General features: G+C 65.1%; 2 protein-coding genes across 4 annotated transcripts; one reads left to right on the top strand and one right to left on the bottom strand.

Moving 5' to 3' along the window:
- The first annotated feature begins 3,179 nt into the window (after positions 1-3,179).
- EPOR (erythropoietin receptor) lies at positions 3,180-13,324 on the top strand. The gene is made up of 8 exons (XM_053969633.1): positions 3,180-3,202; positions 3,304-3,365; positions 3,752-4,205; positions 4,922-5,075; positions 7,066-7,219; positions 8,742-8,829; positions 10,033-10,120; positions 12,090-13,324. The coding sequence occupies exons 1-8, from the start codon at positions 3,180-3,182 to the stop codon at positions 12,417-12,419; spliced, it is 1,353 nt and encodes a 450-aa protein (XP_053825608.1). The 3' UTR covers positions 12,420-13,324.
- Positions 13,325-15,397: 2,073 nt separating this feature from the next.
- SWSAP1 (SWIM-type zinc finger 7 associated protein 1) lies at positions 15,398-19,035 on the bottom strand. 3 transcript variants are annotated; one of them, XR_008435618.1, is made up of 4 exons: positions 16,710-16,822; positions 16,220-16,571; positions 15,444-16,016; positions 15,398-15,410 (listed from the first exon to the last, which is right to left on the bottom strand). XR_008435618.1 is itself a non-coding variant. In XM_053969634.1 (4 exons), exons 1-3 carry the CDS (start codon positions 19,033-19,035, stop codon positions 16,419-16,421), a joined length of 747 nt encoding a protein of 248 aa, XP_053825609.1. In that variant the 3' UTR covers positions 15,806-16,016; positions 16,220-16,418. The 3 variants fall into 3 exon arrangements, 1 of the variants encoding a protein (XP_053825609.1); XR_008435619.1 differs by having other exon boundaries at positions 16,522-16,571; XM_053969634.1 differs by lacking the exons at positions 15,398-15,410; positions 16,710-16,822 and adding exons at positions 16,833-17,332; positions 18,793-19,035 and having other exon boundaries at positions 15,806-16,016; positions 16,220-16,422.
- Between the last annotated feature and the right edge of the window lie 3,604 nt (positions 19,036-22,639).

The following is a 22,639-nucleotide window of genomic DNA, read 5'->3' as shown; positions in this document are numbered from 1 at the left end:
GTTTAGGAGGGATTTAGGAGGGAATTTGGGGGGATTTTGGGGGATTTTGGGGGTTTAGGAGGGATTTAGGAGGGAATTTGGGGGGATTTTGGGGGGCTTAGGGAGTTTAGGAGGGGTTTAGGAGGAAATTTGGGGGGATTTTGGGGGATTTGGGGATTTAGGAAGGGTTTGGGAGTTTTGGGAGTTTTGGGGGAGTTTTGGGGGCTTTAGGAGGGGTTAGGAGGGATTTTTGGGGGTTTTGGGGGATTTTTGGGGGGGTTGGGGATGTTGAGGAGGAGTTTTGGGGGATTTCGGGGGATTTTGGGAAATTCCTCGTGTGTCCCCCCTGCCCCCTGTGACCCCTGAGTGACCCTGAGTGACCCCTGTGACCCCTGAGTGACCCCTGAGTGACCCCTGTGGACCCCTGAGTGACCCCTGAGTGACCCTGAGTGACCCCTGAGTGACCCCGAGTTGACCCCTGAGTGACCCTGAGTGACCCCTGAGTGACCCCTGAATGACCCCTGTGACACCTGAGTGACCCCTGAGTGACCCCCTGTGACCCCTGAGTGACCCCTGAGTGACCCTGAGTGACCCCTGTGACCCCTGAGTGACCCCTGAGTGACCCCTGAGTGACCCCTGAGTGACCCCTGAGTGACCCCCTGAGTGACCCCTGTGACCCCTGAGTGACCCCTGTGACCCCTGAGTGACCCCTGAGTGACCCCTGAGTGACCCTGAGTGACCCCTGAGTGACCCCTGAATGACCCCTGTGACACCTGAGTGACCCCCTGAGTGACCCCTGTGACCCCTGAGTGACCCCTGAGTGACCCCTGAGTGACCCCTGGTGACCCCTGAGTGACCCCTGAGTGACCCCTTGAGTGACCCTGAGTGACCCCTGAGTGACCCCTGAGTGACCCCTGAGTGACCCCTGAGTGACCCCTGTGACCCCTGAGTGACCCCTGAGTGACCCCTGAGTGACCCCTGAGTGACCCCTGTGACCCCTGAGTGACCCCTGAGTGACCCCTGTGACCCCTGAGTGACCCCTGTGACCCCTGAGTGACCCCTGAGTGACCCCTGTGACCCCTGAGTGACCCCTGTGACCCCTGAGTGACCCCTGAGTGACCCCTGTGACCCCTGAGTGACCCTGAATGACCCTGAGTGACCCCTGAGTGACCCCTGTGACCCCTGAGTGACCCTGAGTGACCCTGAGTGACCCAGAGTGACCCCTGAGTGACCCTGAGTGACCCTGAATGACCCTGAGTGACCCCTGAGTGACCCCTGTGACCCCTGAGTGACCCTGAGTGACCCTGAGTGACCCAGAGTGACCCCTGTGACCCTCGAATGACCCCTGAGTGACCCTGAGTGACCCCTAAATGACCCCTGAGTGACCCTGAGTGACCCTGAGTGACCCCTGAGTGACCCCTGAGTGACCCTGAGTGACCCTGAGTGACCCCTGAGTGACCCCTGAGTGACCCCTGAGTGACCCTGAGTGACCCCTGTGACCCCATGACCCCCGTGACCCCCATGACCCCTGTGACCCCCATGACCCCTGTGACCCCATGACCCCCGTGACCCCGTGACCCCCGTGACCCCGTGCCCCGTGCCCCGAGTGACCGCTGCGGTGGCCGCAGTGGCCATTGTCCGGCGCTCGGACCCGCACCCCCCCCACTGCTTCTCTCGGACCCTGCACGACCTGAGCTGCTTCTGGGAGAGCCCCGGCCCTCCGGCCACTGACCGCTTCCGCCTGCTCTTCCGCCTCGAGTGAGTGACCACTGACCCCCGAGTGACCCTGAGTGACCCCTGAGTGACCACTGACCCCCGAGTGACCCCTGACCCTGTCCCTGCTTCTGGGAGAGCCCCGGCCCTCCGGCCACTGACCGCTTCCGCCTGCTCTTCCGCCTCGAGTGAGTGACCACCGAGTGACCACTGACCCCCGAGTGACCCTGAGTGACCACTGACCCCCTCCCTGACCCCCGAGTGACCCCTGACCCCTGGCCCTGCTTCTGGGAGAGCCCCGGCCCTCCGGCCACTGACCGCTTCCGCCTGCTCTTCCGCCTCCAGTGAGTGACCACCGAGTGACCACTGAGTGACCACTGACCCCGACTGACCCTGAGTAACCCCTGAGTGACCCTGACTGACCCTGAGTGACCACTGACCCCTGACTCAGAGTGCCCCTGGAGTGACCACTGACCCCTGAGTGACCCCGAGTGACCACTGACCCCGAGTGACCCCGAGTGACCCCGAGTGACCACTGACCCCGAGTGACCCCGAGTGACCGCTGTCCTGTCCGCAGGCAGGACCCGTGGCAGGAGTGTCCCCTCAGCGCCACCGCGCTGGCCCCGGGGGGTCCCTGACTGACCCTGAGTGACCACTGACCCCTGACTCAGAGTGCCCCTGGAGTGACCACTGACCCCTGACTGACCCTGAGTGACCACTGACCCCCGAGTGACCCCTGAGTGACCGCTGAGTGACCGCTGTCCTGTCCGCAGGCAGGACCCGTGGCAGGAGTGTCCCCTGAGCGCTGGCCCCGGGGGGGTCCCTGAGTGACCCCTGAGTGACCACTGACCCCTGACTGACCCTGAGTGACCCTGAGTGACCCCTGAGTGACCCCTGAGTGACCACTGACCCCTGACTGACCCCTGAGTGACCCCTGAGTGACCCCTGACCCCGAGTGACCGCTGTCCCCACAGGCAGGACCCGTGGCAGGAGTGTCCCCTCAGCGCTGGCCCCGGGGGGTCCCTGACTGACCCCTGAGTGACCAATGACCCCTGAGTGACCACTGACCCCCGAGTGACCACTGACCCCTGAGTGACCGCTGAGTGACCGCTGTCCTGTCCGCAGGCAGGACCCGTGGCAGGAGTGTCCCCTCAGCGCCACCGCGCTGGCCCCGGGGGGGTCCCTGACTGACCCCTGAGTGACCCCTGAGTGACCACTGACCCCCGAGTGACCACTGACCCCCGAGTGACCGCTGTCCCCACAGGCAGGACCCGTGGCAGGAGTGTCCCCTCAGCGCTGGCCCCAGGGGGGTCCCTGAGTGACCACTGACCCCTGAGTGACCACTGACCCCTGAGTGACCACTGACCCCCGAGTGACCCCCGAGTGACCGCTGAGTGACTGCTGTCCTGTCCGCAGGCAGGACCCGTGGCAGGAGTGTCCCCTCAGTGCTGGCCCCGGGGGGTCCCTGACTGACCCCTGAGTGACCAATGACCCCCCGAGTGACCGCTGAGTGACCACTGACCCCTGACTGACCCTGACTGACCCCTGACTGACCCCTGAGTGACCACTGACCCCCGAGTGACCGCTGAGTGACCGCTGTCCTGTCCGCAGGCAGGACCCGTGGCAGGAGTGTCCCCTGAGCACCACCACGCTGGCCCCGGGGGGGTCCCTGAGTGACCCCTGAGTGACCCTGAGTGACCACTGACCCCCGAGTGACCCCCGAGTGACCCCGAGTGACCGCTGTCCTGTCCGCAGGCAGGACCCGTGGCAGGAGTGTCCCCTGAGCGCCACCGCACTGGCCCCGGGGGGGGGGTCTCTGAGTGACCCTGAGTGACCCCTGAGTGACCACTGACCCCTGACTGACCCTGAGTGACCACTGACCCCCGAGTGACCCCGAGTGACCGCTGTCCTGTCCCTGCAGGCAGGACCCGTGGCAGGAGTGTCCCCTCAGTGCTGGCCCGGGGGGGTCCCTGAGTGACCCCTGAGTGACCCCTGACTGACCCTGAGTGACCACTGACCCCCCGAGTGACCCCGAGTGACCGCTGTCCTGTCCCCGCAGGCAGGACCCGTGGCAGGGAGTGTCCCCTGAGCGCCACCGCGCTGGCCCCGGGGGGGGGGGTCCCGTTTTTGGTGCTCCCTCCCCCCGGCCGCCACCGTCACCTTCGTGCCCCTGGAGCTGCGCGTGCTGCCCGGGACCACCGGGACCCCCCCCGGGGGCCACCGGGACCACCAAGAGCCCCCCCGGGGGCCACCGGGACCACCGAGAGCCCCCCGGGGGCTACCGAGACCACCGGGACCACCGGGACCACCGGGACCCCCCCTGGGGCTACCGAGAGCCCCCCCGGGGCCACCAAGGACACTGAGGCCACCGGGACCCCCCCCAAAAGCTCCGAGACCTCCGAGGCCACCGAGAGCTCCCCCGGGGCCACCGGGACCCCCCCCCAAAATGCCGGAGCCCCCTCCCCCCGTGCCCCCCCCCCTGTTCCAGCGGACGCTCTTCATCGACCAAGTCGGTACGGGGGGGGCACGGGGGGATTTTTTGGGGGATTTGGGGGATTTTGGGGGGATTTTGGGGGGATTTGTGGGAGATTTGGGGGGATTTTGGGGGGATTTGTGGGAGATTTGGGGGAGATTTAGGGGGATTTGTGGGAGATTTGGGGGGATTTGGGGGATTTTGGGGGGGATTTCGGTGATTTTCGGGGGATTTTGGGGGTGATTTGAGGTGATTTCGGGGGAATTTGGGAAGATTTTGGGGACTTTGGGGGTTTTGGGGGGACTTTTGGGGTGAATTTGGGGTTTTGGGGGTGAAATTTGGGGTTTTGGGGGTGAAATCACGGGTTTGGGGGGATTTTTGGGGTGAATTTGGGGGTTTTGGGGTGAATTTGGGGTTTTGGGGGGATTTTTGGGGTGAATTTTGGGGTTTTTGGGGCGATTTCGGGCTTTGGGGGCTCCTATCGCTCTGGGGATTTTTTTGGGGGCTCCCCCTGACCCTCCCCCCCCCCCCCCAGTGCTGCCGGGACCCCCCCAGAACGTGTCGGTGTTGGGGGGGGGATTTTTTGGGGTGAATTTGGGCTTTTTGGGGTGAATTTGGGGTTTTCTAAGGGATTTTTGGGGTGAATTTTGGGGTTTTTGGGGTGGATTTTTGGGGTAATTTCGGGCTTTGGGGGCTCCTATCGCTTTGGGGATTTTTTTGGGGGGGTCCCCCTGACCCTGCCCCCCCCCCCCCCAGTGCTGCCGGGACCCCCCCAGAACGTGTCGGTGTCGGCGGGGGGGGGCGCGGGGGGAGCTGTGCGTGCGCTGGGCCCCCCCCCCCCGGGCCCTACCTGCACTCCAGCCTGGTCTTCGAGCTGGCGCTGAGCCCCCCGGGGGGACCCCCAAAAACGGTGAGCGGCGATTTGGGGGGGCCCTGGGGGCATTAGGGGGAAATTTGGGGTCCCTTTGGGGGTTTTGGGGTCATTTAGGGGTGATTTGGGGTCCCTTGGGGGGGGTTTTGGGTTCATTTCGGGGCGATTTGGGGTCCCTGGGGTCATTAGGGGGAGATTTGGGGTCCCTTGGGGGTGTTTGGGGTCATTTGGGGGAGATTTGGGGTCCCAGGGGGGTTTTGAGGTCATTAGGGGGAGATTTGGGGTCCCTTGGGGGTGTTTGGGGTCATTTGGGGGAGATTTGGGGTCCCTTCGGGGGGTTTTGGGGTCATTTAGGGGTGATTTAGGGTCCCTTCGGGGGGTTTTGGGTTCATTTCGGGGCGATTTGGGGTCCCTTGAGCAGGGTTTGGGGTCCCAGGGAGGTTTTGAGGTCATTTGGGGGAGATTTGGGGTCCCTTGGGGGGTTTTGGGGTCATTTGGGGGAGATTTGGGGTCCCTTGGGGGTGTTTGGGGTCATTTGGGGGAGATTTGGGGTCCCTTCGGGGAGTTTTGGGTTCATTTCGGGGCGATTTGGGGTCCCTTGGGGGGTTTTGGGGTCATTTGGGGGAGATTTGGGGTCCCTTCGGGGGGTTTTGGGGTCATTTCGGGGAGATTTGGGGTCCCTTCGGGGGGTTTTGGGTTCATTTCGGGGCGATTTGGGGTCCCTTGAGCAGGGTTTGGGGTCCCAGGGGGGTTTTGAGGTCATTTGGGGGAGATTTGGGGTTCCTTGGGGGAGTTTTGGGGTCATTTCGGGGCGATTTGGGGTCCCTGGGGGGGGTTGGGGTAATCTGGGGGAGATTTGAGGTCCTTTGGGAGGGTTTTGGGGTCAGTTCGGGGTGATTTGGGGTCCCTTGGGGGGGTTTTGAGGTCATTTGGGGGAGATTTGGGGTCCCTTGAGCGGGGTTTGGGGTCCCTTGGGCGGGTTTGGGGTAATTTGGGGGAAATTTGGGGTCCCTTCGGGGAGTTTTGGGTTCATTTCGGGGCGATTTGGGGTCCCTTGAGCAGGGTTTGGGGTCCCAGGGGGGTTTTGAGGTCATTTGGGGGAGATTTGGGGTTCCTTGGGGGGGGTTTGGGTTCATTTCGGGGCGATTTGGGGTCCCTGGGGGGGGGGTTGGGGTCATTAGGGGGAGATTTGGGGTCTCTTGGGGGTGTTTGGGGTTATTTGGGGAGATTTGGGGTCCCTTGTGGGGGGTTTTGGGGTCATTTCGGGGCGATTTGGGGTCCCTGGAGCGGGGTTTGGGGTCCTTAGGGGGTTTGGGGTCATTTAGGGGGCGATTTGGGGTCCCTTTCGCTGTTTTGGGGTCTCTTGGAGGAGATTTGGGGTCTCTTGAGGGGGTTTTGGGGTCCCTCTCGGGGTCCCTGACGCTGTGCCGCAGGTGGGGGTCCCGGTGGGGTTTTTGGGGTCCCTTTCGGGTTTTTGGGGTCCCTGTGGGGTTTTGGGGGTCCCTCTCGGGGTCCCTGACGCTGTGCCGCAGGTGGGGGTCCCGGTGGGGTTTTTGGGGTCTATTTCGGGTTTTTGGGGTCCCTCTCGGGGTCCCTGACGCTGTGCCGCAGGTGGGGGTCCCGGTGGGGTTTTTGGGGTCCCGGTGGGGTTTTTGGGGTCCCTCTCGGTGTTTTGGGGTCCCTGTGGGGTTTTTGGGGTCCCTCTCGGGGTCCCTGACGCTGTGCCGCAGGTGGGGGTCCCTCTCGGTGTTTTGGGGTCCCTCTCGGTGTTTTGGGGTCCCTGTGGGGTTTTTGGGGTCCCTCTCGGGGTCCCTGACGCTGTGCCGCAGGTGGGGGGTCCCGGTGGGGTTTTTGGGGTCCCTCTCGGGTTTTTGGGGTCCCTCTCGGGGGTCCCTGACGCTGTGCCGCAGGTGGGGGTTCCTGTGAGGTTTTTGGGGTCCCTTTCGGGTTTTTGGGGTCCCTCTCGGTGTTTTGGGGTCCCTCTCGGTGTTTTGGGGTCCCTCTCGGGGTCCCTGACGCTGTGCCGCAGGTGGGGGTCCCCGCGGGCCGGCGCGAGCAGGGGGTCGGGGGGCTGCGGGCCAGCACCCCGTACTCGGTGCGGGCCCGCGCCCGCCCGGACGGGCTCAGCTACGGCGGCTTCTGGAGCCCCTGGTCCGCCCCCGGCAGCGCCACCACCGCCCCCGGTGAGTGACACCGCGACACCGCGACACCGGGGACAGCGGGGGACAGCGGGGACATGAGGGGACAGCGGGGACATGAGGGGACATGGGGGGACACCAGGGGACAGCGGGGACATGAGGGGACATGAGGGGACATGGGGGGACATGAGGGGACACTGGGGACAGCGGGGACATGAGGGGACATGGGGACAGCGGGGACAGCGGGGACAGCGGGGGACATGGGGGGATATGAGGGGACAGCGGGGACATGAGGGGACATGGGGGGACATGAGGGGACATGGGGGACATGAGGGGACATGAGGGACATGAGGGGACATGAGGGGACATGAGGGGACATGAGGGGGACAGCGGGGACATGAGGGGACACCAGGGGACATGAGGGGACATGGGGGGACATGGGGGGGACATGGGGGACATGAGGGGACACCAGGGGACATGAGGGGACATGAGGGGGACAGCGGGGACATGAGGGGACACCAGGGGACATGAGGGGACATGAGGGGACATGGGGGGACATGAGGGGACATGAGGGGACACCAGGGGACATGAGGGGACATGAGGGGACATGGGGGGACATGAGGGGACATGAGGGGATACCAGGGGACACCAGGGGACACCGGGGACATGAGGGGACACCGGGGACAGCGGGGACATGAGGGACATGGGGGGACAGCGGGGGACATGAGGGGACACTGGGGACAGCGGGGACAGCGGGGACATGGGGGGACATGGGGGGACATGGGGGACATGGGGGGACACTGGGGACAGCGGGGACATGAGGGGATACCAGGGGACACCAGGGGACATGAGGGGACATGAGGGGACACCGGGGACAGCGGGGACACCAGGGGACAGTGGGGACACTGTGGGGACAGCGGGGACAGCGGGGATTTGGGGACACTGAGGGGACACTGAGGGGACACTTGAGGGACAGCGCGGGTTTAGGGACATGAGGGGACACTGAGGGACAGGGGGATGGGGGGATTTGGGGACACTGAGGCACAGCGGGGGGACTTGGGGACATTGGGGGACAGGGGGGTGGCAGTGACAGGAGGGCGGGGGGGACTTGGGGGGACAGGAGGGGACACGGAGGGGACACAGGGACACGGGGGGACTTGGGGACACACGGGGACGACAGGAGGGACTGGGGGGAACTGGGATGGACTGGGATGGACTGGGGGGGACTGGGGGGGACTGGGATGGACTGGGATGGACTGGGAGGGACTGGGATGGACTGGGATGAACTGGGAGGGACTGGGATGGACTGGGATGAACTGGGATGAACTGGGAGGGACTGGGAGGGACTGGGATGAACTGGGATGAACTGGGATGGACTGGGATGGACTGGGAGGGACTGGGATGGACTGGGGGGGACTGGGATGGACTGGGATGGACTGGGAGGGACTGGGATGGACTGGGATGAACTGGGATGAACTGGGATGAACTGGGAGGGACTGGGGGGGACTGGGGGGGTCCCTGAGCCGATGTTCCCCCGTGTCCCCCCCGTGTCCCCCCGTGTCCCCAGAGCTGGACGCGGTGACCTTGGGGCTCTCGTGTCTGCTGGTGCTGCTGGTGCTGGGACTGGGAGCACTGGGACTGCTGGGACACCGCCGGTACTGGGGATACTGGGAGGGACTGGGAATGGGACTGGGAGGGACTGGGATGGACTGGGAGGGACTGGGGGGGACTGGGAGGGACTGGGAGGGACTGGGGGGGACTGGGGGGAACTGGGAGGGACTGGGAATGGGGACTGGGAGGGACTGGGGGGGACTGGGGGGGACTGGGGGGAACTGGGAGGGACTGGGGGGGACTGGGAGCACTGGGACTGCTGGGACACCGCTGGTACTGGGGGGATTTTGGGGTCTCTATGGGATCTGAGGGGTCTCTGTAGGATTTTGGGGGGTTGTTTAGGGTTTTTGGGGTCCCTGTGTGATTTTGGGGTCCCTGTAGGATTTTGGGGTCCCCCAGGACGCTGCGGGCCAAGCTGAGGATGGGAGCACGGGGGATTTGGGGTCTCTGTAGGATTTTGGGGTCTCTATGGGATCCGGGGGGGCTGTTTAGGATTTTTGGGGTCCCTGTGGGATTTTGGGGTCCCCCAGGACGCTGCGGGCCAAGCTGTGGGGCTGGGATGGAGCACGGGGGATTTGGGGGTCTCTGTAGGATTTTGGGGTCTCTGTAGGATTTTGGGGCCTCTATGGGATCTGAGGGGTCTCTGTAGGATTTTGGGGGGCTGTTTAGGATTTTTGGGGTCCCTGTGTGATTTTGGGGTCCCTGTGGGATTTTGGGGTCCCTGTGGGATTTCGGGGTCCCCCAGGACGCTGCGGGCCAAGCTGTGGGGCTGGGATGGAGCACGGGGGATTTGGGGTCTCTGTAGGATTTTGGGGTCTCTATGGGATCTGAGGGGTCTCTGTAGGATTTTGGGGGGCTGTTTAGGATTTTTGGGGTCCCTGTGTGATTTTGGGGTCCCCCAGGACGCTGCGGGCCAAGCTGAGGATGGGAGCACAGGGGATTTGGGGTCTCTGTAGGATTTTGGGGTCTCTGTGGGATCTGGGGGGGTTGTTTAGGGTTTTTGGGGTCCCTGTGGGATTTTGGGGTCCCTGTGGGATTTTGGGGTCCCCCAGGACGCTGCGGGCCAAGCTGTGGGGCTGGGATGGAGCACGGGGGATTTGGGGTCTCTGTAGGATTTTGGGGTCTCTGTAGGATTTTGGGGCCTCTATGGGATCTGAGGGGTCTCTGTAGGATTTTGGGGGGTTGTTTAGGGTTTTTGGGGTCCCTGTGTGATTTTGGGGTCCCTGTGGGATTTTGGGGTCCCCCAGGACGCTGCGGGCCAAGCTGTGGCCGCCGGTGCCGGGCCCCGAGCGCGAGTTCGAGGGGCTCTTCAGCGCCTACGGCGGCAACTTCCAGGTGAGCTCGGGGCTTGGGGTTGGGATTGGGGTTTGGGGTTTGGGGTTTGGGAGTTTGGGGTTGGGGTTTGGGTTTGGGTTTGGAGTTTGGGGTTTGAGTTTGAGGTTTGGGTTTGGGTTTGGGGCTTGGGTTTGGGGTTTGGGTTTGGGTTGGGGTTTGGGATTGGGGTTTGGGAGTTTGGGGTTTGGGTTTGGGTTTGGGATTGGGTTTGGGGTTGGGGTTTGGGTTTTGGGGTTTGGGATTGGGGTTGGGTTTGGGGGTTTGGGTTTGGGGTTTGGGTTTGGGGCTTGGGTTTGGGTTTGGGGTTTGGGTTTGGGTTTGGGGTTTGGGTTTGGGTTTGGGGTTTGGGGTTTGGGTTTGGGGTTTGGGAGTTTGGGGTTTGGGGTTTGGGGTTTGGGTTTGGGTTTGGGTTTGGGTTTGGGGTTTGGGTTTGGGTTTGGGTTTGGGTTTGGGGTTTGGGTTTGGGTTTGGGGTTTGGGGTTTGGGTTTGGGGTTTGGGTTTGGGGTTTGGGGTTTGGGATTTTGGGTTTGGAGTTTTGGGTTTGGGGTTTTTGGGTTTGGGGTTTTGGGTTTGGGTTTGGGATTTTGGGTTTGGAGTTTTGGGTTTGGGGCTTGGGTTTGGGATTTTGGGTTTGGAGTTTTGGGTTTGGGGTTTTTGGGTTTGGGGTTTTTGGGTTTGCGGTTTTGGGGTTTGGGTTTGAGGTTTGGGATTTTGGGGGTTTTGGGTTTGGGGATTTTGGGGTTTGGGGATTTTGGGGTTTGGGGTTTTGTGTTTGGGGGTTTTGGGGTTGGGGGTTTGGGTTTGGGGGGATTTGGGTTTGGGGTTTTGGGTTGGGGGTTTTGGGGTTTTGTGTTTGGGGGTTTTGGGATTTTGGGTTTGGGGGCTTTGGGGTTTGGTCTCTCACCCGTGTCCCCCCCCCAGCTGTGGCTGTGCCAGGGCCCGGGCTCTCGCTGGGATTTTAGGGGATATTTCGGGGATATTTTGTGGATATTTTTGGGGATATTTTGTGGATATTTTGGGATATTTTTGGGGACATTTCGGGGATATTTTTGTGGATATTTTGGGATATTTTGGGGACATTTTGGGACGTTTCGGGGGTCTCTCACCGGTGTCCCCCCCCAGCTGTGGCTGTGCCAGTCCCCGAGCTCTCGCTGGGATTTTAGGGGATATTTTGGTTTATTTTTCAGATATTTTGGGGATATTTTGGGGATATTTCGGGGATATTTTGTGGATATTTTTGGGGATATTTTGTGGATATTTTGGGATATTTTTGGGGACATTTCGGGGATATTTTGTGGATATTTCGGGGACATTTTGTGGATATTTTGGGATATTTTTGTGGATATTTTGGGATATTTTGGGGACATTTTGGGGACATTTCGGGGGTCTCTCACCCGTGTCCCCCCCCCCCCAGCTGTGGCTGTGCCAGTCCCCGGGCTCTCGCTGGGATTTTAGGGGACATTTTGGGGATGTTTTGGGGACATTTGGGGATGTTTTTATGGATATTTCGGGGACATTTCGGGGATATTTTTGTGGATATTTTGGGGACATTTCGGGACGTTTCGGGGGTCTCTCACCGGTGTCCCCCCCCCAGCTGTGGCTGTTCCAGACCCCGGGCTCTCCCTGGGATTTTAGGGGACATTTTGGGGACATTTTGGAGATGTTTTTATGGATATTTTGTGGATATTTCGGGGACATTTCGGGGATATTTTTGTGGATATTTTGGGATATGTTTGGGGACGTTTCGGGGGTCTCTCACCGGTGTCCCCCCCCCAGCTGTGGCTGTTCCAGACCCCGGGCTCTCCCTGGGATTTTAGGGGACATTTTGGGGACATTTTGGAGATGTTTTTATGGATATTTTGGGGACATTTCGGGGACATTTCGGGGATATTTTTATGGATATTTTGGGATATTTTGGGGACATTTCGGGTTGTTTCGGGGGTCTCTCACCCGTGTCCCCCCCCCCAGCTGTGGCTGTTCCAGACCCCGGGCTCTCCGTGCGCGCCCCCCGCCCCGCCCCCGCTGGAGGCCGAGGAGGCGCTGGAGGAGGTGGGGGAGGGGCCGGGGGACGCCCCTCCCCCCGAGGCCGAGGCCCCGCCCCCGGGCCCCGCCCCCCCCGCGCAGGGCCCCTCCCCCTCGCCCAGTTTCGAGTACACGCTCTTCGACCCCGGCCCCGCCCTGCTCCGCCCCTCCCCCCGCCCGCCGGGCCCCGCCCCCTACGCCAACCTGGGCCACGCCCACAAGGGGGCGGAGCCCAAGTGGGCGGGGCACGCCCCCCACTACGTCATCTGCTCCTGAGGCGGGCGGGTGACGTCACACGCGGGCGCCGCGACGTCGCCGCGGGGGGAAGGCGTCGCGGTGACGTCACACGGAAGGGACAGATGACGTCATCGCGGAGGGGACGCGTCGCGGTGACATCACACACGGGAGCGATGACGTCATCGCGGAGGGGACGCGTCGCGGTGACGTCACACGGAAGGGACAGATGACATCATCGCGGAGGGGATGCGCCGCGGTGACATCACACACGGGAACAATGACGTCATCGTGGAGGGGACGCGTTGCAGTGACGTCACACGGAAGGGACAGATGACGTCATCACAGAAGGGACACGTCGCGGTGACGTCACACAGGGGAACGATGACTTCATCGCGGAGGGGACACGTCACGGTGACATCACGCACGGGAATGATGACATCATTGCAGAGGGGACGCATCGCGGTGACGTCACACGGAAGGGACAGATGACGTCATCGCCGAGGGGACACGTCGCGGTGACATCACTCGCGGGAACGGTGACGTCATCGCGGAGGGGAGGTGTCGCAATTACATCACAGAAAAGGGACGACGCGTTGCGGTGACGTCACACGGTGACATGATGACGTCACTGCGGAGGAGACGTGGCGCGGGGTGACGTCGCACGGGGACGCGGGTGACGTCATCACAGAGGGACACGTGACACTGTGACATCATCACAGAGGGACACGTGACACTGTGACATCATCACAGAGGGACACGTGACACGATGACGTCACAGGGGGCACGGTGATGTAATCACAGAGGGACACGTGACGCGGTGACGTCACACAGGGCGCAGTGACGTCATCGCGGGGGAGGGGCCGCGGAGGGAGGGGGCGGGGCCGGTGGGACGCGGAATTTCTCCTGCTTTGGGTTTTTAATGATTTTGGACAATAAAAACAACACTGGGCCCGGCCCCACGCCCCGACTGGGACGGACTGGGGGGGACTGGGAGGGACTGGGAGGGACTGGGGGCTAACTGGGAGGGACTGGGATGGACTGGGAAGGGTAACGGGGGCACTGGGGACACTGGGAGTAACTGGGGAGGGTAATGGGGACACTGGGATGGACTGGGACGGACTGGGAGGGACTGGGAGGGACTGGGAGAGGTAATGGGGGCACTGGGAGGGACTGAGGGGGCACTGGGGGGTAACTGGGAGGGCAATGGGGGGCACTGGGAGAGGTAATGGGGACAGTGGGGGGGCACTGGGGGGTAACTGGGAGCACTGGGAGGGGTAGTGGGGGCATTGGGGGGTAACTGGGAGGGCAATGGGGACACTGGGGACACTGGGAGGGACTGAGGGGGCACTGGGAGAGGTAATGGGGACATTGGGGAGGCACTGGGGGTGACTGGGAGCACTGGGACAGGAGCCTGGGGACACTGGGGGGACACTGGGGACACTGGGGGGACCCTGGGGGGACACTGGGGACACTGAGGGGACATTGGGGACACTGAGGGGACACTGGGGGGACAGCGGGGACACTGGGGGGACCCTGGGGATACTGGGGGGACACTGGGGACACTGGGACGGGAGCCTGGGGACACTGAGGGGACACTGGTGACACTGGGGGGACAGTGGGGGGACAGCGGGGACACTGGGGGGACCCTGGGGACACTGGGAGCACTGGGACGGGACCCTGGGGACACTGGGGGGACACTGGGGGGACTGGGACAGGAGCCTGGGGACACTGAGGGGACACTGGTGACACTGGGGGGACCCTGGGGGGACCCTGGGGACACGGGGGGGACCCTGGGGACACTGGCGACACGGGGGGGACCCTGGGGGGACACTGGGGACACTGAGGGGACACTGGGGACACGGGGGGGACCCTGGGGGGACTGGGACAGGAGCCTGGTGACACTGGGGGGACACTGGGAGCACTGGGAACACTGGGACGGGAGCCTGGGGACACTGAGGGGACACTGGGGATACTGGGGGGACACTGGGGACACTGGGACGGGAGCCTGGGGATACTGGGAGCACTGGGGGGGAGCCTGGGGACACTGAGGGGACACTGGTGACACTGGGGGGACACTGGGGGGACAGCGGGGACACTGGGGGGACCCTGGGGACACTGGGAGCACTGGGACAGGACTCTGGGGACACTGGGGGGACACTGGGGGGACTGGGACAGGAGCCTGGGGACACTGGGACAGGACCCTGGGGACACTGAGGGGACACTGGTGACACTGGGGGGACCCTGGGGGGACACTGAGGGGACACTGGGGACACTGGGGGGACACTGGGGGGACTGGGACAGGAGCCTGGTGACACTGGGGGGACATTGGGGACACTGGGAACACTGGGACGGGAGCCTGGGGACACTGAGGGGACACTGGGGATACTGGGGGGACACTGGGGGGACTGGGACAGGAGCCTGGTGACACTGGGGGGACATTGGGGACACTGGGAACACTGGGACGGGAGCCTGGGGACACTGAGGGGACACTGGGGATACTGGGGGGACACTGGGGGGACTGGGACAGGAGCCTGGTGACACTGGGGGGACCCTGGGGGGACACTGGGGGGACACTGGTGACACGGGGGGGACACTGGGGGGACACTGGGGACACTGGGGGGACACTGGGGGGACTGGGACAGGAGCCTGGTGACACTGGGGGGACATTAGGGACACTGAGGGGACACTGGTGACACTGGGGGGACACTGAGGGGACACTGGGGGGACACTGGGGACACTGAGGGGACACTGGTGACACTGGGGGGACACTGAGGGGACACTGGGGGGACACTGGGGACACTGAGGGGACACTGGTGACACTGGGGGGACACTGAGGGGACACTGGGGGGACACTGGGGACACTGAGGGGACACTGAGGGGACACTGAGGGGACACTGGTGACACTGGGGGGACACTGAGGGGACACTGGGGGGACACTGGGGACACTGAGGGGACACTGGTGACACGGGGGGGGACACTGGGGGGACCCTGGGGGGACACTGGTGACACGGGGGGGACACTGGGGGGACCCTGGGGGGACACTGGTGACACGGGGGGGGACACTGGGGCCCCCCGGGGGTGGCAGAGGCGGCTGCGGTGGGGGAGGGGCCGATAACGCTTATCAGGAGCGCGCAGATGGCCCCGGGTGGGGACACCTGGCACGTGTCACCTCCCCGGCACCGCCCCTGTCCCCAGGGCCCCGCGGGGCGGGGGACACCGAGCCCGTGTCACCCGCCGGGTCCTTGTCACCAGTGACGGGGGGGTGACATCGGGTCCTTGTCACCAGTGACGGGGGGGGTGACATCGGGACCTTGTCACCAGTGACGGGGGGGGTGACATCGGGACCGTGTCACCAGTGATGGGGGGGGGTGACACTGGGAACGTGTCACCAATGGGGGGGTGACATCGGGTCCTTGTCACCAGTGACGGGGGGGTGACATCGAGAACGTGTCACCAATGGGGGGGTGACATCGGGTCCTTGTCACCAGTGACGGGGGGGGTGACACTGGGAACGTGTCACCAGTGACGGGGGAGGTGACGTCAGGGCGCCACCAGTGACGGGGGGGTGACACCGTGAACGTGTCACCCGTCAGGTCCTTGTCACCAGTGAGGAGGGTGACACCGAGCCCATGTCACCTGTCAGGGTGCCACCAGGGGCAGGGGGGGTGACACTGAGCCTGTGTCACCCGTCGGGGGGGTGGCATCAAGGTCCTTGTCACTCGTGATGAAGGGGGTGACACCAAAGTCCATGGCACCCATGGGGGGTGGTGACATTGACTCCTTGTCACCAGCGGGGGGGTGACACCAGCTCCGTGTCACCTCAGGGGTGGCTGTGTCACCTGGGGGGTCCTTGTCACCAATGGGGGAGGTGACATCGAGTCTTTGTCACTGGGGGGGGTGACACCAGCCCCGTGTCCCCCCGGGGGTGGCCGTGTCACCCACGGGGTCCTTGTCACCAGTGCTGGGGGGGGTGACATTGACTCCTTGTCACCAGCGGGGGGGTGACATCAGCCCCGTGTCCCCCCGGGGGTGGCCGTGTCACCTGGGGGGTCCTTGTCACCAATGGGGGAGGTGACATCGAGTCTTTGTCACTGGGGGGAGGGACACCAGCCCCGTGTCCCCCCGGGGGTGGCCGTGTCACCTGGGGGGTCCTTGTCACCAATGGGGGGAGGTGACATCGAGTCTTTGTCACTGGGGGGGGTGACATCAGCCCCGTGTCCCCCCGGGGGTGGCCGTGTCACCAATGGGGTCCTTGTCACCAGCAGGGGGGGTGACATCAGCCCCGTGTCACCTCAGGGGTGGCCGTGTCACCAATGGGGTCCTTGTCACCAGCGGGGGGGGTGACACCAGCCCCGTGTCCCCCCGGGGGTGGCTGTGTCACCAATGGGGTCCTTGTCACCAGCGGGGGGGGGTGACATCAGCCCCGTGTCCCCCCGGGGGTGGCCGTGTCACGCCCACTCCTCCTCGCCGCGGCTGTCCCCGTCACTGTCCCTGCCGTTGTCCCTGCCGTTGTCACTGTCGCTGTCCCCGCCGCTGTCCCCGCCGTTGTCCCCGCCGCTGTCGCCGCCGCTGTCGCCGAGGCGCAGCCGCCACCGGCGGGGCGGTGTCCCGGGGCAGCGCAGCGCCACCCGCGCGTGTCGCGGGCCGTCCCCGCGGGCCGGGCTCAGGTGACAGCGCGCGGGGAAGAAGCGCAGCAGCGTCCCCAGCACGGGCGGGCCCCCGGGCGGCGGCAGGCGCAGCGCGGCCACCACCTGCGGCGGGGGACAGCGCGGCGAGCGCCCCAGCTCCAGCAGCAGCGCGGCCAGCCGCGCCGCGACGCCCGGGCACGGCCCCGCGTAGCGCTCCAGCCCGTCCACGAGCAGCAGCGACGGCGGCGCGGGCGGCGACAGCGACAGCGACAGCAGCTCGCGACACAGAGACAGCCGAGAGCGGGGGTAGCGCAGCTGCAGGCGCTGCGGCGGGGACAGCGACAGCGACAGGGACAGGGACAGGGGATAGGGACAGGGGATAGGGACAGGGACAGGGGACAGGGGATAGGGACAGAGGGGACAGCGACAGCGACAGGGACAGGGACAGAGGGGACAGGGACAGAGGGGACAGCGACAGGGGATAGGGGATAGGGGACAGGGACAGAGGGGACAGCGACAGGGGATAGGGACAGGGGATAGGGGATAGGGGACAGGGACAGAGGGGACAGGGACAGAGGGGACAGGGACAGAGGGGGACAGCGACAGGGGATAGGGACAGGGGATAGGGGATAGGGGACAGGGACAGAGGGGACAGCGACAGGGGATAGGGGATAGGGGACAGGGACAGAGGGGACAGCGACAGGGGATAGGGGATAGGGGACAGGGACAGAGGGGACAGCGACAGGGGATAGGGACAGGGGATAGGGACAGGGGATAGGGACAGGGACAGGGACAGGGACAGAGGGGACAGAGGGAACAGGGACAGGGGCAGGGGATAGGGACAGGGGATAGGGGATAGGGACAGGGACAGGGACAGAGGGGACAGGGACAGGGGACAGAGGGGACAGGGGACAGGGACAGGGACAGGGGACAGGGACAGAGGGGACAGCGACAGCGACAGGGACAGGGACGGGGGGACAGGGACAGGGGATAGGGACAGGGACAGGGACAGGGGACAGAGGGGACAGGGACAGGGGACAGGGACAGGGGACAGGGACAGGGGACAGGGACAGGGACAGGGACACAGGACAGGACAGGGACAGGGGACAAGGGACAGGGGGGACAGCGGGACAGCGGGACAGAGGGGACAGAGGGGACAGGGACAGGGGACAGGGGGACAGGGACGGACACGGGGGACAGAGAGGGACGGGGGGACAGAGGGGACAGGGGGGACAGAGAGGGACAGAAGGGACACGGGACAGGGAGGGACAAGGAGGATAGGGTGACAGGGTGGACACGGGACGGGGGGACAGGGGACAATGGGGGACAGAGGGGACAAGGAGGGTGGGGGACACGGGGGACAAGTGGAGATGGGGACAGGGGGAGAGGGGACAGTGAGGATCGGGGGAGAGGAGGGACAAGGGGACACAGAGGACTAAGGGGAAGGGGACAGGGGGACAGAGGGGGACAAGAGTCAGGTCGGACCCCTAACGGGGGTCCCCAAATCCCGCCCACACGCACAGCCCCGCCCAGTAGCGCGTCAGAACCACGCCCCCTTCCAGACCACGCCCTCTGACCACGACCACACCCGTACATGAATATATTCACTCACAGCCACGCCCACAAGGACACAGGCACGCCTCCAGAACAGACCACGCCCCCTATTCAAGCCACGCCCCCAGCAAAACACGCCTCCCCTCGCGGCTCCTCAGCAAGCCCCGCCCCTCCGGGCAAGCCCCGCCTCCCCCTGGGCGAGCCCCGCCCGGTGCCCGGGCCCCGCTCACCTGCAGCGCTCGCGGGTCGGTGCCGGGCCCGCCGGGGCCTCCCGGCAGCCGCGGGATGGCGCTGGGCGCCAGGAACAGCGCGCGGGGCCCGTCCGCGCCGCCCGCCAGCGCCGCCCGCAGCAGCAGCGAGGTGCGGCCCGAGCCCGCCGGGCCCAGCACCAGCACCGGCAGCGGCGGCAGCGCCGCCTCCGAGCCTCGCCCCGCTGCCGCCGGGCCCAGCGCCCGCTCCAGCGCCGCCGCCATGGCCGGCGGGGCCGGCGCCGCGCAGCCAATCAGCTGCGCGCCCCGCCCGCGCTCAGCCAATCAGAGCGCGGCTCCCCCTCAGCGCCGCTGCCGCCGCGGCGGCTCGGCCAATCAGAGCGCAGCTGCCCTCAGCGCTGTTTCCCGCCCGCCGCGGCGGGCGCGAGCGTCTCAGCCAATCGGAGCAGAGCTCCCCTCAGCGCCGTTCCCGCCGCCGCGGCTCGGCCAATCAGGGCGCGGCTTGCCCTCAGCGGCGTTCCCGCCCTCAGCCGCTCGGGGGGGGCGTGGCCTCGCAGCTTAATGAGATGCGTGGCCCCGCCCTCTGTGCGTGCGAAGGGGCGGGGCGAGCGCAGGGACACGCCCACGCTCGTGCGCGAGGGTCGCAGGTGTCGCACGAGGGTCCCCAAAGGTGACACAAAGGTCCCCAAAGGTCCCCAAAGGTCATTTGGGGTCACACGAGGGTCACACACAACTGTCCCCAAAGGCCACCCCAGTGTCCCCAAGGGCCACCCCATTGTCTCCAAGGGCCACCCCATTGTCCCTGAGGGCCACCCAACTGTCCCCAAGGGGCACCCCATTGTCCCCAAAGGCCACCCGAGTGTCCCTGAGGGCCACACAACTGTCCCCAAAGGCCACCCCATTGTCCCCAAAGGCCACCCCGGTGTCCCCAGGCCACCCCATTGTCCCCAAAGGCCACCTGAGTGTCCCCAAGGCCACCCCGGTGTCCCTGAGGGCCAGCCCCGTGTCCCCAAAGGCCACCCGAGTGTCCTCGAGGGACCCCCGAGTGACCCCAAGGCCACCCCATTGTCCCTTAAAGGCCACCCCAGTGTCCCAAGGGCCACCCCGGTGTCCCCCAAGGCCACCCCGGTGTCCCCAAGGCCACCCCTGTGTCCCCCAAGGGCCACCCCAGTGTCCCCAAGGGCCACCCCATTGTCCCTAAAGGCCACCCCTGTGTCCCCCAAGGGCCACCCCGGTGTCCCCCAAGGCCACCCTGGTGTCCCTGAGGGCCAGCCCCGTGTCCCCAAAGGCCACCCCAGTGTCCCCAAGGGCCACCCCAGTGTCCCCAAGGCCACCCCGGTGTCCCCCCCGCTCTCCCGCCTCCCCCGGGGCTCCCCGGGGTTCCCGAGCGTCCCCGGGGGACCCTCGGGCCGTTCCGAGTGTCCCCGAGTGTCCCCAGGGGATTCCCGGGGCGCTCCCGGGGGTCTCCAGCCTGGCCGGGGGGTCCCTGGGGGGGGGGTCCCGGGGTGGGGGTCCCGGGGGGGGTCCCGGGGGTCCCGAGGCCGGGGCGTGCCCTCGGCTCCGCGTATTCTCCAGCAATAACAGCGCGGGCGGAGGATCCGTGTTACGGCCCGAGAATACCCGGGGCCGCGGGCGCCGGAACGGGGGGACCCCGCGGTGGGGGGGCTCGGGGGGGGCCTGGGGGGTCTGGGGGGATCCGGGGGGCTCGGGGGACCCGGGGGTCTGGGGGATTCGAAGGTTTGGGGGGATCGGGGGGTCAGGGGGATTCGGGTGTTTGGGGGGTTCTGGGGGATTTGGGGGTCTGGGGATTCGGGTGTTTGGGGGAGTCTGGGGCATTCAGGGGTCTGGGGGATTCAGGGCTTTGGGGGGTTCAGGCTTTGGGAGGCTCTGGGGGATCCGGAGGTCTGGGGGATTCGGGGGTTTGGGGGGATCCGGGGGTCAGGGGGATTCGGGTGTTTGGGGGGTTCTGGGGGATTTGGGGGTCTGGGGGATTCCGGTGTTTGGGGAGTCTGGGGCATTTAGGGGTCTGGGGGGTTCTGGGGGATTCAGGGCTTTGGGGGGGTTCAGGGTTTGGGAGGCTCTGGGGGATCCGGAGGTCTGGGGGATTCGGGGGTTTGGGGGGGGATTCAGGATTTGGGGGGCTCTGGGGGATTCGGGATTTGGGGGCTCTGGGGGATTCGGGGATTTGGGGGACTTGGGGGTCTGGGGGATTCGGGGGACTTGGGGGTCTGGGGGATTCGGGGGTTTGGGGGGATCCGGGGAATTCGGGGGTTTGGGGGGATTCAGGATTTAGGGGTTTCTGGGGGGATTTGGGGGTCTGGGGGGATCCGGGGCTCTAGGGGATTCGGGGGTTTGGGGGGGATTCAGGATTTGGGGGGGGGGCTCAGGGGAATCCGGGATCTGGGGGAGATCTGGGGGTCCAGGGGTCTGTGGGGGGATCCGAGGGGTCTAGGGGACATTTGGGGGTTCAGGGGTTTCAGGAGATCCAGGGGGTCTGGGGGGATTCAGGGGTCTGGAGGAGATTTGGGGGTCTGGGGAGATTTGGGGTCTGGGGGTTCAGTAGTTTGGGGGAGATTGGGGGGTCTGGGAGGATCCGTCGGGGATCTGGGGGGACGGGGGGATTCAGGGGTCTGGGGGAGATATGGGAGTTCAGGGGGATTTAAGGAGTGCCCGGGATTTGGGGGGGGGGGTCCTCCAGTATTGGGGGTTTCCAGGATTTCTGGGGGGGATCCCGGAACTGGGGGGATTCAGGTTTGGGGGGGGGGGGGCTTCATGATTTTGGGGGTGGTCCCGGCAGTCGCGGCCGCCCCGCCCCTTCAGCACCGAGGACAGATCCCCGCCCCCCCCCAGCACCGGCTATGGGGCTATGGGGCTATGGGGGCTATGGGGCTATGGGGGCTATGGGGGGGCTATGGGGGGGCTATGGGGGGGCTATGGGGCTATGGGGCTATGGGGCTATGGGGGCTATGGGGGCTATGGGGGTTATGGGGCTATGGGGCTATGGGGCTATGGGGCTATGGGGGCTATGGGGGTTATGGGGCTATGGGAGATATGGGGCTATGGGGGCTATGGGGGTCTATGGGAGATATGGGGCTATGGGGCTATGGGGGCTATGGGGGCTATGGGGGTTATGGGGCTATGGGGCTATGGGGCTATGGGGTTATGGGGGCTATGGGGCTATGGGGGCTATGGGGCTATGGGGGCTATGGGGGTTATGGGGGCTATGGGGCTATGGGGCTATGGGGGCTATGGGGCTATGGGGCTATGGGGGCTATGGGGCTATGGGGCTATGGGGGCTATGGGGCTGGGCTATGGGAGATATGGGGCTATGGGGGCTATGGGGCTATGGGGGCTATGGGGGCTGTGGGGCTATGGGACTATGGGGCTATGGGGCTATGGGGCTATGGGGACTATGGGGCTATGGGGCTATGGGGGGGCTATGGGGCTATGGGGCTAGGGGGCTATGGGAGATATGGGGCTATGGGGCTATGGGGGCTATGGGGGCTATGGGGCTATGGGGCTATGGGGCTATGGGCTATGGGGGGCTATGGGGCTATGGGGGCTATGGGGCTATGGGGCTATGGGGGCTATGGGGCTATGGGGGGGCTATGGGGCTATGGGGATATGGGACTATGGGGCTATGGGGCTATGGGGGCTATGGGGGGGCTATGGGGCGGGTATGGGGCTATGGGGACTATGGGACTATGGGGCTATGGGGCTATGGGGCTATGGGGGCTATGGGGGGGCTATGGGGCTATGGGAGATATGGGAGACATGGGGCTATGGGGCTATGGGAGATATGGGGCTATGGGGGTCTATGGGGTCCATGGGGGTCTATGGGGTTCATGGGGCTCTATGGGGTCCATGG

The sequence above is a fragment of the Vidua macroura genome, unplaced genomic scaffold (assembly GCF_024509145.1).
Source record: "Vidua macroura isolate BioBank_ID:100142 unplaced genomic scaffold, ASM2450914v1 whyUn_scaffold_288, whole genome shotgun sequence".
Taxonomy (NCBI): Eukaryota; Metazoa; Chordata; class Aves; order Passeriformes; family Viduidae; genus Vidua; species Vidua macroura.
The sequence above is the reverse complement of the archived record's forward strand: the minus strand, read 5'-3'. Positions and strand labels throughout refer to the sequence as shown.

Bases quoted from the DNA above. Each gene is read 5' to 3' on its own strand.
- SWSAP1 (XM_053969634.1), bottom strand. From the start codon at position 19,035: ATGGCGGCGGCGCTGGAGCGGGCGCTGGGCCCGGCGGCAGCGGGGCGA. The intron at 17,333-18,792 runs GTGAGCGGGGCC...TCCCCGCCGCAG, and splicing joins CCGACCCGCGAGCGCTGCAG to CGCCTGCAGCTGCGCTACCC.
- EPOR (XM_053969633.1), top strand. From the start codon at position 3,180: ATGACCCCCCGAGTGACCGCTGA. The intron at 7,220-8,741 runs GTGAGTGACACC...CCGTGTCCCCAG, and splicing joins CAGCGCCACCACCGCCCCCG to AGCTGGACGCGGTGACCTTG. The intron at 10,121-12,089 runs GTGAGCTCGGGG...CCCCCCCCCCAG, and splicing joins CCTACGGCGGCAACTTCCAG to CTGTGGCTGTTCCAGACCCC.